The 16,245-nt window shown below is 43.3% G+C and overlaps 1 protein-coding gene across 7 annotated transcripts in view; it reads right to left on the bottom strand.

The window, feature by feature from the left end:
• The window catches only part of TTC7B (tetratricopeptide repeat domain 7B), a 267,108-nt gene that overhangs the window by 49,607 nt on the left and 201,256 nt on the right, over positions 1 to 16,245 (bottom strand). For 6 of the 7 annotated variants that reach the window (XM_063088953.1, XM_063088950.1, XM_063088948.1 and 3 more), the window contains 3 exons: positions 13,597 to 13,694; positions 8,871 to 9,035; positions 6,509 to 6,559 (listed from right to left, as the gene is read on the bottom strand). In XM_063088953.1, coding sequence (XP_062945023.1) covers positions 6,509 to 6,559; positions 8,871 to 9,035; positions 13,597 to 13,694 — 314 coding nt within the window. The remainder of the gene's footprint in view (positions 1 to 6,508; positions 6,560 to 8,870; positions 9,036 to 13,596; positions 13,695 to 16,245) is intronic. The other variant, XM_063088949.1, reaches the window with a different exon arrangement.

Genomic DNA, 16,245 nt, shown 5'->3' on the forward strand with positions numbered 1-16,245 from the left:
AGCTGGCTACCTTCACACTACTTTGAACAGTGGCTCTCAACCTTGAGTTCACATTACAGTCACTTGGGGATTTAAAAAATAATGATGTCATAGCTACACCCCAGACCAACCAAATCACTAACTCTAGGGGTGGGGCCAGGCATCTATTTGTTAATCACACCAAGTGATTCCAGTGTGCAGCAAGGACTGAGAACCACTCCCCTGGAGGGCCAGGAGGCAGATGTTATATACCATTAGGTCAAGAACAGCCTGTGCGTGGGCTGCCTACTTGAGCCCTTCTGCTTCCCTGCAGCCCAATGGTCCTCTGGGGAACAGAATTCCAGGAAGATCTTGTTCTCTACATCAGTGGTTCTTAGACTTCTTGGTCTCAGAATCCCTTTGGATTCTGAAAAATTATTAAAGACCCTAAAGAGATTGTTATATCTATTGATATTTGCCACATTAGAAATTAAAACTGAGGCATGTTTAAAATATTGTCATCAATTCATTTAAAAATAACAACAATAAACTACTACTCTGGAAAAATTCTACAAATTTTCTACTAGCTTCTATGAATCTTTTCTTACTTGTGACTTTTGGAGAGGCTGATTTTGCTTTTTTGATTAACTGCTTTGTCTGTTTGGTCCACAGATGAACAAATCATAACTACTGCCAAATCTGGCCCAGGGGGGTCTGTGACCTAATTGCCTGAATGGTCTTCTCTTTGTGATATCTATATGCAACTCAATTATTTATTTGCATAATATGTTTTACTGTAAATAAGGCCTGGTAAATGATGATGATGACAGCAGTGTTGGTTCAGTTTTAGAGAGCATACCATGTTTCAGGCACTGTGACTAGCACTTTACCTACATTATTTAATCTTTAAGCCATCTGTGAGGCAGGTAACGATGTTATCTGTATTGTTTAGATGACAGAATTGAGATTTGATGAGGTTATGTAACTACTCAAAGTCATACAGCCAGCAGGTTGCAAGACCAGGACTCAAACACTAGTCTGACTCGGAATGGAGCCTCTAAATCCAGCTCTGACGCCACCTCCTCCAGGAAGGCTGCTGTGAGCCTCCACTTCTCTCTGCAGTAAGCCTTGGGTCCTCACTGCTTCCATGTGGGTGTCACTATCACTGCACAGACCACACGTTTTCAAGTTAACTATCTTCCTTATCAGACTGCGTGATAGGAAGTTCCTAGAAGACAGGAACTGTGTCTCCATTTAGGTATTCTCAGGGGCTAACAACGCCAGGCCCATATCAAGTATCAGGTAAATGCTTGTGGAATGAATGAATGAATACTGTCAATATTTCTAATTAAAAAACAAACCAAAACAACCAGTATCTTACTGTTTCATAGGAATGAAAAGGTAAGTGCCAGCATAGATACTGGATTTTGATTTATATAGGTAAACAACTAGAAATGCTGGTTCTAACCAACATATTTTTAAAGAACCCTTTTCTTGCTCATCAAAGCAAATATGTTCCTGCATTGTACATGGGGATGAAGAGCATTATTAACCTAAGGTGGAAATGGACAAATTGTGGCTTGAAAAAGGAATCAGAAGGATAAGCACAGGACATATTTCCAATCTGAAATCCAAGACTCTGGAGAAGTAAGTTTCCGAGTAATCAGGTTCAACAATTAAGCCAGGGAAAGTGCCCGGGCTGTGGTGCATCTCTTATTCATCACACTAATCTAGAAGTGCTTATCACGGCTGCAACCCTGAGGGCTGTGCAGCAGCTGCCATTCATTCTCCACCAAGGAGATAATGTGCCTCTTCCCCTCTGTCATGAGACACAGTGGCTCTGAAAAGCCACTGCAAAACCAACTGAACCAAGAGCTGAGGTAGGCAGGTGAGAGCATGCTCTAAAATCTGGCCCAGGGTCTGTGACCGAACTACCCAAATAGTCCAGGGCATAGGCTGCCCTGGAGCTGGGACGATCTGAATTTCCTCGAGTCAACAGCTTTCTATGTCCTCCCATTCAGACCCTCAAGAGAAAACATTATCTCTGACACCTGATGCAAAGACAAGGCGCCACTCGAAGAACCGTTCTGATCCCTGCATCCAGGGTTTTCTTCTGGGCTCCCCCTGACCACCACGTGTGTGGAGGTAGGGAGGGGAGAATGCAGCAGAGGAGCCAGGAACTGCAGTGGAAAGGCATTTCTCCATGAGCTGAGAGGACCAGGAACCAAGGCCACCGACCTCAGTGCACTGAGTCCCAGCTCTGACCCATGATCCTATCATATGCTGCAGCCTGCTGAGAAACCTTGCCCCACGTAGGACACTGGCAACAGCTAGCTCAAATTGCCTTTGCAGTTAAAGCCTTTCCAAAAGTCCTTTTTCCAATGTGCATGACACTTACGGTCAATTCCACATAGACTCAAAGGTGGCAGTCACACATGAGCCCTATTTCACCATTAGAAGTTCATCATTCAAAGGGATCCCAGCAGTAATAATTTCGTTAAGCAAAAGGCACAATAAATTAAGTGGCTTAGTTATGTCTGATCACCCTGTATTTTCAAAGTAGGGTCACTGAATGCATGGCATCTATTTCTATTCCAGCTGCCCACTGGACTGTTCTGAAGGCATTAATAAGTGGCTGCAGTCTGAAGGACCCTCCACATTCCCTCTCCACTCGTGTCTGCACGGCATGTAGACAATGAACTGGCTCTCCGTTGAAGCCCTGCCCTCCTAGTGACTCAGAGAGCATCCAGAGCCCGAACAATGAACAACTGTTACATTATGTGTGAAAAAATCCACCAAAAAAAGACATCAGTAAACCATCTCACACGTGGTTGCTCAGGATTCTGGGGACCTCTTTGCTTCTCAGCCCTGGAGAATTAACTTGGTTGCCTCATGCGCACGAGTGTGGGAAAATGATGGGCACGTAGCTGCACCCCAATCCCCAGCTCTCTGTTGTCACCCACATTCTTTCTGCCTAATGCCACAGCAGCAGATACCTGCGCTCCCCACATTTTTCTGAAAAGCAGCCGAGCCACTCCAGTAATAGGCATGCACAAATCACCCGCTGCTAATGAGTCTCTATACTTATTTTTCTTCAGTCCTAAAATGATTCAAAATTATCTGTCAATAGTTTATTCAGCTTCCAGTTGTTAGAAGCTGTGCCCCCAAAACAATTAAAATAAGAAGAAAAAAGCAGCAGTTCCATCTCTTAAAGCCCCTGAATACTAAACAGCAATCTGAATGACTAAGCATTCTGCCAGTGCTCTTTGCTTAAAAATTTTCATTTTTAACAGGAAAAGAATTTCTATTTCTCAGGATAGGGCTTGGAAATAAATCAGCCCAACACTGCAGACTGCTGGCAGCCCAGTGACCTTCTGTTTCCATACCTGCCACCTGAGCTGGAAGAATCAGACTGTCCTCGGGGCTGAAGAAGCGGGGTAGCTGAGGAGCTGGTGATAATTGTCTCATTTTTTGAAGGGAGAGGAAGTGACATGTCGACTCTCACTTCAGCCCTCAAATTTGGCATATTTTCTCTGTACCTTTTTCAACATAAAAAATTTTGGTTTGTCCCTCCCCGCCTCCACCCCATTAGGACAATTTCTGTCTTTGCTCTAAGGTGGTCCTGCTTTCCTGAGGAGGCTGACTTGGGGTGGTGGGCTCCTCACACTGTGCCATCATAGATCTTTCCACATTGGCCACCCCCTTGGTGGCATGCCAACCAGTGTGACGATGGGGGGCAGGGCTGCGGAGGCTGCATGGATGGCTGCTGCTTCCCACCCAATTCCCACTGATACGATGTCTTCCTGCTTGTGGGTGCCTTTGGCAGATAACTTTGGTGGCCATTCCCACAGATCCCTCCCTTTTTCACTGAGTGAAAAATAGATGAGGACGGTCAAAACCATAGCCCCAAGACAAGATCACAGTTTCCAAATGACTGTCACAGAATACCAAGCACAGGTGAAACCTGACAGGATGTGTCTTCTCCAGAAAGGGGAATGCTCTTTACAGGGAAAGCTTTGGGGAAGAATTGCACCACGGCAGGAAGAGACTGGGCATGTCGTCACCAGCGGGCATGCGGGGGTAGTACACATGCTGCTGGTGGGTATTGGCAGGGCCAGGTGGTCACACAGAAAGCGTGCAGGGAAGCCATTCGCGAGCATGCAGGAAGACGCCAGCTGTCAGAGTGAGCCACCACAGGTGGCTCTGGGCTAGAGGCAGCACCTTCTGGAGGACTACATTAGGCAGATGCTTCCATCTCCACCTGTACCCTCCTTGCTGCATATTCATGAGGCGGCATGTCTGGGCTGAAGTACCCTTCTGCCTGGGAAGGCTGCAGCTCTCTGAGTCTCAAAGTGTCTGTCTCTGAATGCAGTGCTATGGGGAAAGCTCCCAGGTTTGAATAATATTCTAATTCTGGACACATACTCTGCGACTTCTGAGTGACATTTCATTGACTTGTCAACCTCCTATAATTCCATTCAATCTTATTTAAAGAAAGATACCATAGGACTTATTAAGGAGAATCATATTAAATTAATTTTAATATAATTAAAACAGCAAGAAAAGGTTATATATATTGAGGCTGAAATTTGTAAACTGCCATCCCTCAAAAATGGTGGGGTCATCATTAGAGTAATGTTTTCATAATACATAGATTAAAAAAAAAAAAAGAAACTGATTTATTCTCTTAAGCTGGAGCAGAGGATGAAATAAGCCACCTAACTAGTCACTTCCTGATCATGATATATTCTTAAATGTTAGAAAATGCAAAGTCAATAATAAAATGCTAGCCATAATGGAAAGAGAAAAAAATCACTACTATCTTGAATTCATTTCTCAATCTTACTTTATTCTTAGGTGTGTTCCTTCACTAATCTGTTTATTCTCTTCTCCCAGTGATTTATTCCTAAAGAGAGCAGCAATTTCACCAGAATCAGTGACATGAAAAATCAAACCCAGGCCCCAAGTTGGCAATCTTGATTTTAGCACTGGAGAGAATAAAACATCAACACACATTTTTCTCCAAAATGATGACTGCTGAGCACTGGGGGCGCCTGGTGTTCTTCAGTCTCAGGAGTGATGGGCAGAGTGGAGGAAGCCCTAAAGGGCTCCTCCAGATCCTGCTCGGCTGCCTTCTGCTCTTCCGATCCTGGTGACATTTCCCCTGGGAGCCACAGCTGCCCGGGCTGCAACTCAGGAGGAAAGGCCCCTGTCTGGTGCCTTAAAACCAGGGTCAATTACTACCAAATCGTAAAGGCATGAAAAACTATTAAATTTACATTTTTACAGATGAGAAACCAAGATCCAGGGAAATTAAGTTGCATGAGTTCCTTTGCAGAACTGGCCCTTGAACTCAGGTTTCCTGGTCTTTGAGAGAGGTGGAGCTATTTCTAAGGAAAATATTTAAGTCCCTTGTATAAATAAACCAAGCCTCACTTTAAACAGTAACAGCTGCTTGAAGATTTCAATGTAGCCCGATTTCTGAAAATCAAGTCTCTTTAATGCACATGAGGAGCATGATATTAAAAGGAACATGTAAGTGAAATCTTTTTTATGAAAGCACCCTAATGTGATGACAATACCAAGACATACCTCTTTTCTATTACGGATTGTGTTTAAGCCAGAAATAAAGTCACATGTAGGCTGAGCTGGATTTCAGTGGTGGAAATCAACTCCTGGGGCGGGAGGGGGTGTTATCTGCCATAAGTTAAAGGCTCAGATCATTCAAATGCATTGCATCACCAAATACAACATTAGCATTTCCCAAAATGCAATCCATGGAATACTGATTTCACAGGGTGGGGAAAAAAATGATGAAATTAGCTTGAACATTGGGTAAAACAAGGGCAAGAAAATCTTTAAATATTTTAAACTTAGGACTTCTCAGAACTTTTAATGTGCTAATGTGAACTGTGACTCTCTAGGCAGGAGATGGACTATTTCCCAAAAGTTTTTGGCCAGAGACAATCAGTGGTCTAAGAAACATCCTGTGGAAAACCAGATAATTCGCTAATGACATAAAAGAACACCACCTAAAGCACTGATTCTACATCCAAGGAATTGCTTAGTCTGCTTTAAATTTTGGTAGACGTAGTTTTAAGTTTTATGACGTCTGTTTAACTCACTTTAAGAAAACAAATGATTAGAATTGCTTTTCTATGCAACAATAATGGTTGCACTGGAAAAGAATTACAAGATTCAACTGATTCCCTCTACCTAAAATTTACAGGCAACCTGCCCTAGGGAGGCTGGTGGAACTTCCCACCTACCCACTGCATGCCCTTACGTGGGCATTTTTCCTGCAATGCCTTCTTTTTGTAGTCCTCAGACCAGTACTGCCTCGTCAGTATGTAAACCCAAGCTGTGGCTGAATGAATCAGAATCTCAGGAGAGACGGGCCCCAGGTGGTGGGGTGGGCAAGCAGGCAGCAGCTTACTGTCCAATCATCTCAGCATGCCCAACACTCAACAACCACAGCATACATTCCATGGTGGAGGGAGGTGTGATTCTGGGACCCTAAGAAAGGTTAATAGATCGGTAAACTACTTACTAACTGAAAAAAGGGAGGGAAAACCATGAAAGTATACTTCTGGAGAGTTGCCTTGGAACAACAAATCAAACCGAAAATTAAAACCAAGAAACAAAACATTTGAAAAGTTAAAACTAAGGCTCAAAAAGCAATAGAGTTCTAATAAACTTCCAACTGTAAGTCTGGCTGTCTGGAATCAGATTTCAATTCAAGAGTGACACACATTTTTCCACTAACAATGGCTTTTTTTTTAAAGCAAAGAAAGGCCAACTGGGCATTCCCCTCTCCATTTAAATGTTCACCCAGCACATGAAAGCTGACCAATTCATGTAGAGTGTTTTGTTTCCAGAGCAGGAAATTCCAAAGGGAAGGGAAAAATAATCAAACGAGCAAGTTTCAGGCCTTTCCACACATTAACCCTAATCATGATTCCAACAGTTTGTACGGGTTGGGCTAGTTTTCATTCCTATGAAGTCAAAGGGCTGGAGAGAGAAATTCATAAAGCTTCAGGCCTTGGCTATCTGCTTGTCCTAATGGAAAGAGTTGATCCATAGTTACTACGATTTCAATCAAGAAAATCCACATTTATCAGTATGTTTTCCCCCTCTCTAACTCTATGCTGTATCTACGGGGGAGGGGGAGAGGTAAGATTCCAGGGACCTTCAGTCTCAGTTAACACACCTGGCTACTGGCTAGGCACTCCCTGAGGATGGGAAGATGACTTACACAGCCTTACAAAGAATGAACAACTGAGCACTGCTTTGGACATACTACATTCAGCAGAATGCCCAGTGGGTGCTCGTCACCCTGATGGTTTACTAATATATCTGATATAAAGTGCCTCACTGGAAGAACCAGGGCTTTGATCTTCAAAGCTATAAAGGAACCCGGGGCTCCATAGGATGCAACTGGTAGGGTGCGGAGGGAGGCGGGCAGGGTGCGGGGCAGTGGGAACATGTGACATTACTCTAGAACAGTAAGATCCTAGTTTAAGACAGTAAAGCCAGCAAAAGTCAACGTAAAAAACAATTTTCCTGGAAAAACCAAAATTGGCAATTGCTCCTAGGCACTGTATTAAGGGAGAACGTCTATAAGTGCATTAAAAACAACAAAAGCAATTCATAAACATTATCTTCATCTTTCATTTCATATAAATAGGACTGCCATTAAAGCAAAGTTCAGAACATTTAATATTCAGATAACGAAGGTCAGAGTGTTTCTTGGTTTGAATGGTCTGTTTTAAATGATAACCTCATTTCTGCGCTGGCTTTGTGCGTGTGTGAGTTTGACACAGCAGGTCAGCCATCCTAAAGATGAGCGCCTTAGAGAGGGCAGTTCTTTCTGGCAGCAGTCCTCCTTAAGAGCTTCTGTCCAGCACATAACTGAGCATTTGGAACAAAGATGAGCCCTTATAAATCATGGATATAGAGATTAAATTTTCTTGCAGTGCCAGCAGTAAAGTGAACAATAAATAAATGAGTGAAAGAAAATGAGAACAGACTCTCCTGGAGAGATCCATATTTATGTCCCATTTAAAGACTTTGACAACCAGTGTTTCATTTTAACATAGGGATCTTTTTGTGGTGGTGGTTCACTGACAGGTCCTGGAACTCCCTAAAGCAGACTTTCAAAATTTCTGTATTATTTAAAAGCAAGATAAAACTAAAATACTGTTCAATTTCCCTGCACAGTTTCACAACACGAACTCTACCTTTTCCTTCCTTGCAAATGGAAAACAATTTACAGCACTGTTTCTCAAAATGTGGCCCACAACCCACTGGCATTAGGATCACAGGGGGCGGTTCATAAACCCAGATGCCTGGGCCGCACCGCAGGCCTACTGAACCATAAATTCTGGGGTGGGGCCCAGGGGATCAGCAGTTTTAAAAAGCTCTCCATGTGACTTTAATGCACAGTAAAGTTTGAGAACCACATATTTAAAGGGCATTTATTTTTAGAATATGGCCCTGATTATTATACACTGGTTAAATTGATTTCTAAATTGAAAACCAGACATTTTTAGAATTGTTACTTGCAAAATATCATATTTTGCGTTTTAATTGATTAATTTTTATTCATTTATATCAACTCCAGGAAAGCATAGAAGGATCCACGAATTAGAAGTAATATTCTAGAGAAACTTCTATTTGCTCTGCTCAGGACAGGTTTCCTTTACTTTTCAAAGAGGAGGCTGAAACTCAGGCACCAATGTCTGCCACCTCAGGTTTCCTTCTGCCCTCAGCTTTGGATTTTCAAATTAGAAAGATTTTCTCTCTGACAAGTCTGATGGAGTTTCCTATCCAGCTTATCAGTTAGGAAGATTATCAGAAAATAGAACAAGCAAATGAAGCAGGTCTAACAAGAAAGGAAAAACCATGTTTACAGAGAGAGGGTTCCCGGCGGGGACCTGGGTCACTGAATGAATGAGCTGCAGGGGGCCACACAAAGGTATCGGGTTTGGGATGAGAATGAAGATGAGAGGATGCGAACAGGTGGAGAGGAGACTCGGTTCTTGAAAGAGAAGAGGAGGAGGAGGAGGAATCTGACACTGAAAAAGTGAAAGAGAAAAAAAGAATAAAGGCAAAAAAAACCTTTAGAAACACAAAGAAAAAAATAAACTAGCTTTTCATATACTCACATAAGCTGCAAAGAAAATGAGGTCATGTAACACACAATCATTCTTCTACTTGACAATAAAATACAAGTGCTTTTCGAAGAAAACAAATTTGTTTTTCCACTGGTTATTTAATTGTTCTGCAACAACACCATGGAATAAAAATAACTCAGATTTACCTGGGCACAGATTCAGCAGTGTGATCCATGGAAAATAACACAGCTTTAACCTACAATATCCAGAACATTCTAGAGGAAACTATTTGCTTTTCAATTGGAAAGGGTTAGAGCCTGACTTTTCATAGATTTGTTTTTTTATGAGAAGCACTTATAAAAGTTCATTTGAAAACTATGGTTTTCAGAGGTGCAATGTGCTAAGGTGCAATGATATGTCATAGTCCCAGCATTGTGACAATGGAGTGCTAAGCCTTCTAAGGTGGTCTATGGTCGGGTGCACTGGTTGGGACTTTGAACAGGAAACTGGTACTGCCACCTTCATGTCTTATAGCTGGAGACACACATGGCAATGGCGAGACCACCACAGCTGAAAGCCGAAATTTTCCCACACAAAGTGGATCACACTTTCAAGTTAAAAGAATTGTTTTGCTTTGCACAGGTATCTGGTAATATCTACCAACGATTAGAGATAAATCCCCTTACCCCACATCCTGTTTTGAAGGCAAAAGAAAAATATTTTTTCATCCTCTATTTAAGGAACTACCAGTTTATTCCAAAGAAAAGACAATGACTCATAGCTTCAAACTAAAGACTGTCATTCCATTTGATTCCTCTTTTTCGCTGGCTGGGACCTGTTAGATGATAGAAGTGGGGTGAAGAGAAGCCAGAGGTGGTATCAGAAAATCATGCTTGGTAAGGGGGGCTTTTTCAGCTTGACACATCCATTAAACAAAACAAAATTCCACTCATTAGCTATAGTGGACTTGGCAAGTCCAAAGCTTATAGACGTGGGTCCTCATCATGTTATTCTACAGATCTGCATATGGACAGTTTCAGAGGTGGAAAACCACTTCCAAAGTCAAGAACACTGAGCCTGCATTATGTAATGACCCAGGATGTATAATAATGGTATTATGGTTATGTTTTTTTGAAGTTCTTATCTGTTAGACATACACACTGAAAAGTTAACAGGCAAAATATGATGTCTGGGATTTGCCTTGAAATACTCTACAAAAACCAAATGTGGGACACGTGGAATAGGTAAAACAATACTAATTGTTGAAGCTTGGTGGTAGGTAATGGGAATTCATTATATTAGTATCTCTACTCTGGTATATTTGAAAATTCCCCATAATAGAAATAAAAAAATAAACAGAAAATAAATTTAGTTCTGGGGAAAAAACAAAACAAAACTGATCCAAGAGGACCTGTAGCCTCCCAAGGGAGTCTCTCTGCACAGTGGGTGATTCTGGGTCCTGGGCCCCAGAGCTGGCATGATCACGACAGTGAAAGTTCACCATCACTTTGGCCATGCACCTTACCGATGCCAGCACTGTGGCTTTTGCTCGTGTCGGATGCCTGTGCCCTTTAAAGGGGATTTAGAAAAGCAGTTAAGCATCGGGCATGGCACGGACCAGTGCTGTCAATATGCTGCCACCTGCCAGGGCTGGGTTCTCCCAGTCATATCTGATTGCAGTCACTTCTATTTGATTTGGAATCATTCTGAATTTGGATAAGATCCATTTCTCTTTTTCTCTATAGCTCAGTTGCTTTTCTAAACGAGCAGTACTGCAGTGGATGTTCAAAATTAGCCGGCCTCCTTTAGTACCACATGGACTGAAAACCATGGCAAAGGGAAGAAAAATGGCTGAGATCATGCTGGATAGAGAAGAATCCTGAATGTAAGATATGTGGGTCATAGAAAACTACATGGCTGTAAAAAAGAATAAGGAAATTCTTCATGAATGGATATAGAGGCATCTCAGGATATGCTGTGGAGTGGAAAATGTCAGGTGCTAAACAGCATATACAGCATGTGATTGTTTATGTAAGCGGGAAATAATATGTATGCTTATTTGCATAAAAAACACTGGAAGCATAAATAAAAAGCTAATAAAAATGGCTACCTTTAGGGAAAGATAAGATGGAGGGGCAGAAATAGAAGCAAAACTTCTCTGTGGCACTTTTTGAATTAGAATTTTGGCTTGAGTTATGTAAATATATTTCTTCTTACAATGAAATCAAGCTGAGAGAAATAAACACAGTCTGTGGGTCATTCACAGGCAGGCCATCCACACAGGCATGTGAATAAGAACATGCTGCTCCTCCTGTGATTGTACCACAAGCCGAACTACATAAAATTGTGTTTTATTCATCAAGATGGAGGCATCGTTTCCACTTTTGGGCACACATTCCTAATTTTTAAGTGTCTTTGATTTGCACTGTCATTTCAGAATGTTTTACCCTCATCTTCGAATAGTCTGCAAGTGAGAAGGCCTCCTAACACGGCTTCCGTTTTTCTGATTCCCTGGTCTCTTAGTTAAATTGATGGTGTGCAAACCAACATTTTACAGCTCTGGGGGCAGGGCTGGTGAATGGAGTCTTGGAGGCATTCCTGTGGACAGCACAATAACAACAACAGAACAGTCACTGGCCGGCGTCTGGGAGGTTGTGCTTTCCCGTTGTTCGGGAAGGGCATAGAAACCAGCAGTCTAGACTCCAAACACGGGCTTCCAAGGAGTGAGTGGGATTCTCCTGAGAGAATGTACCGATACCACTAAGGCAAAGCGGGAGGAGGAAGAAGGGGCTGGGCCCGACCTGAGGGCAGTGATCCTCTAGACTGTGCCACATAGACACATCTCTCCTGGACATCGTGGCACTGAGATCTATACTGAAGAGAGAGACTCCTGAGGGCTCTAAGGAAAATATCCTAAGGGGCAAAAGGGAGAATGAGTAACAAGGGCCTCATTTATTATCTGCCACTACCTGTTTTCAATGTGATGCAGCACTGAAGTCTTGGGACCTTCAGGGAAATTAAGGTCCAAGCCAGCTGGAAGGAAAGGGTGTCTGAATTTAGTATGACTATCTTCACAGGATACTGAGGTGGGGCAAAGAGGGATGACAGCCCTGGACAGCTGCAGCAGCTGTTTTGAGTCAGCCACAATTGCTGGGGGACCACAGTGAGCTTCATCTCCTTCTCTCCTTGTGTCTGAGCCTCACCTAGCAGTGGCTGGTCTTGAGAGCCTGACCTTTCCGTTCCTAAAATGATGGGGGTCAGACAGGTCCCTCTAGTGGGACTGGGCCCATGAGACAGGACTCTGCTGTGCTATTCCAGCTCTGCCTGGCTTGCAGTCAGAGCCAACCAATGACAGCTGACAATCCAGGGGTCAGGCTACTCCAGGGGGGGAGTTTCTCTGAAGTCAGTCTGTATTTTGAGCAGTGGCTACAAGCCACCTTAAACTGCACTAATTTACAATTTGTGCCGCTTCCAATGTCCAACAACCATTTGACCTAGGAGCCCCAGGACCCTTGGATCGGACTTCTCAAGCTGACTTTAAATCCGGTAGAAGGGAGCCTTGCGTAGAGATGCAGTCTGCAGGCAGCTGTGTGGGCGGCTTGGGAAGAACACTATGCCTGGCTCCCGAGGCCGATCCCTCCCATCCCACATGCGATAGGTGTTCCAGGGGATGGGCTCTGTCCACAGCTGAAACGTGGCACAGGGCCACAAAAAGGACCCTGAGGTTTCTATCATGAAGCCAGCCCATAAAAGGCCAGGCATACCCAAATAGGAATTAAGCCTTACATGGCCCCCTGCGGAAGGGGGAGAGGCAGAAGAAGCAAGTTCCAAATGATGCTCTAGATCTACCTTTGAAGCTCAAGGCAGAGTGAATCATTATGTTTTGTGGGTCTGTTGAGTCCCCCAAATTGTCACTAACTAGTCGGTATTACTGTTGGAACTAGTTGTTTGGAGTTGTGGAAATTATGGAGGTAATTCCATTTTCTTACCCCCCTGTATTTAGGCAAATGTGGAATACACAAATGAAGAACTGTGAGTATTTGCTCAGAGGTAGTGAGTGCTACAGGCCTTGACACGGGGACGGTGGAATCAGAAGCTCAGAACCCGCCTGCCACCCTACAGGGTCTTTTTGCTGGCTTTATGTGTGTTATATGTGCAACTGATCAGAAATCAAAACCTTGATTTCAGCAAGGTCTGAAAGCTCAAGAGAGGGAGAAGCAGTAAAGCAGAGTGGAAATCCAAGGGGGATGGAAACCACCTAATTTCAGGTTCAAATTTTAAGCTCTAAGAGCAAGGGGAAAAAAGGATTTCAAAGAGTTGTGCTGGGCAAATAATATTACTTCCCCCACTGTGAACAAACACTTGGGAAAGATCCTGGAGGAAATGCATCTCGACTGAGTGTTCAGCTCTTTGCGTGAGGAATCCTTCCTGCCCTCGTCCCTGGCAGCCTCGCCAACATCACTCAGGGCCAGGCCCCGTGCTCCTTGACACCACATCATCCCCTCTGGCTTTTCATTCTCACCTGTCTCAGGATCGCTGAAGTCTGGCAAAGTAATTGTATTAAGCTGTCGTCTGTCAGCAATGGTTCTATCTAAGAGGCTGCTCCCACGTCCAGAATCACTGCAAAACACAGCTACAAATGTCAGTCATTGGAAAGGTGGGAAGGGGGAAGGAAACAATCAACCAACACGAACTGCTGAGATGCAATGAATACCTTTGCTGTTTTTGAGGTTCTTCAGTGTCTTTCCACATATTGAGGAGGCATCCTGTTTCCTGGCTCGTCCTGGGTTGGAATTCCTTTCAACATTCAATATCACAAACGGCTTCAACCACACCCACAGATCCTTGCTAATTTTAGCTTTTTTTGTGCATTATAAAATAGAAAAAATAGAAACTTCATGCCAGGTTCTCCATCCGTCTTACAGGGAGAAACTGATTGGCATTCTGTGCTGTGAAGCTTAGAACTCATAGAGCTGAGAACACACCATGCTCCGAGGTGTCTTCCGAAACCATACTCTACATGCGAGGCATTTCTAAAAAACACTGCCTAGGTCCCACTCCAGACCAAATAAACCAGTATTTCTGGGGCAGTCAAGCTTCCCAGATGGTCCTAAGATGCAGCTGCCAGATTCAAGGACCCCTGGCCCCTACTTTTCAGAGAGTAATCACAGTCATGGCTTTGTTTGGGTCTCCAGAACAAATCTTTGAGATAAATCACGTGGTTAATATTCCTATTTAATAGGTAAGAAAAAGAAGGTGTGAGATGACACAAGAAGCTGGTGGCCAGCAGAGCTGGAGCTGCAGGCCTGTCCAGCATTTCCCTAGCTGGAGAAGGCTGGTCCATAGGGACTTGGAGAGAATGCAGCAGGGTTTTGGTGCAAGCTTCCAGACCAACACTCCACCCAGCTTCCTGCACTGCCCACTTTTAGGGAAGCCCTCCCGCAGCTTGTGCCTACAAAACAGGCTTGGCGCCATTCATCTGGCAATGTCACGTGGAAGACCATGATAGGCCTAACTGGGAATGAAGCAGTAAAGGGACCTTACTCATACAGACTTTTTTTTTTATCCTAACACGGTTGTGAGTTAAAACTATTGCTATTTTTCTCTGTGATGATATTTTGTCAAAGCAGCTCCCAAAAGAATCATTTCTCTCTCTTGAGACTTGAATCTTTAAAGCTTTTCTTTAATTTCACTTTTTTTTTCAATCTAGGGCTCTGGGAGTGATTTGGTTGTTAAGAAGTTCAAATTCTACAATAACAGGACACAATTTCCTTCCTCTATGCAGCTGCTGCTAAAAGCAGTACAAACAAGATTTGGTATAAAACTTAATATGGTTTACAGGCTGCAACTTCCGCATCCAGTGATGTAGTTAGAGAAATACACAGGAAGGAGAAGGAAACTTCCTTCAGTACAGACTGTTTGACAGCCTATACTTATTACATCTTCCCATACACATTTTTTGGAAACTGCTCTATCAATTATTTCCACAACTGAGAAACAATACATGTCTCTGAGCAGAAGACAACATAAAAGTACACGTAAATTTTCATTAATTGCTATATCGACTGAATATTTCTAGCACCGGTCTGTTCATGCAGCATTTCAACATGAATATTACAAATGTAATAAAACATTACAAATTATCTGAATAGTGCAATGGCTTCCCCCTTAGGAGTTGGTCAAAAAATGTATCTCAAAATATAGTGATATTTGTCATCACCTTAGGGATTCCAGGACCCAAAATGAGGTGTTGGCATTGCACAGGAAGGATCTGCCTGGGTTTTCAATGGACCAAATCTGAGGTTTGTTTCAACCATAATCCTCCAGGCTTCCTATCTCACCAGATTTCAGAGTGCAGGCTTGGCTGCCACGTGCGGTGTTTTGGGAAGGACCCAGGAACTAGGGTCCTGGAACCCAGCTGTGGGTCTGGGTTCCCATCACACGTCTGTCACTAATGAGTAGGTAACTGTGGGCAAAGCCACTTTCCCTGTGCCTCAGTGACTTCCCTGATTAAATGATGATAAGTATTGTCTTTCCGTACCTAACTGTGTAAGAGGAAATGAGGTCATGTAGACGGAGCATTCTGATGAGTGACAACTCCTAGGCACATGCCGGGTGTCGTCATGAATGCACATACCTGGGGTTTAACACAACTGGCTAATTCCCAAAGGCAACTTATTCCTAATCTTCTGGTGCAGCTGCAGGAAGCATGGGGAAGCTGAGTGAAGACCCTCCTACTCCAAATGTTAGAAACCCAAGTAAAACCATAACCTTAATTTGTGAAACTCACACCCTGAGAACAACACAGGACCCATTTCCCTTCCACGAGCTGAGAAACTACATTCTACTACATTCCTTAGTTTGCCTTCCACAGATCCTTTTGAAAAGTGTATAAACAACAATTAACTACACAAAATGGAGATGCTTTTGTTTCCACACTGAATGTTTCCTCTCTAAAAATAATTAGGTATTTGTGACTGATTGAGAATTTTGCAGGATGCTTCAAGCAATTTTTAGTTCTTCACTTACACGGTGCAGAGTCTTAACCAACCAGATTTGCCTTTGCTATGACCCCCAGAATGAGGAGAAAAGGATAAAGGGAGGCCTTGGCCAACCCTCGAGTCTCCTTCATTCTCACTCCATCCAGCCTCTCCCATGCAAGCTTGAAAGT

Source organism: Cynocephalus volans, chromosome 3, assembly GCF_027409185.1.
Source record: "Cynocephalus volans isolate mCynVol1 chromosome 3, mCynVol1.pri, whole genome shotgun sequence".
Taxonomy (NCBI): domain Eukaryota; kingdom Metazoa; phylum Chordata; class Mammalia; order Dermoptera; family Cynocephalidae; genus Cynocephalus; species Cynocephalus volans.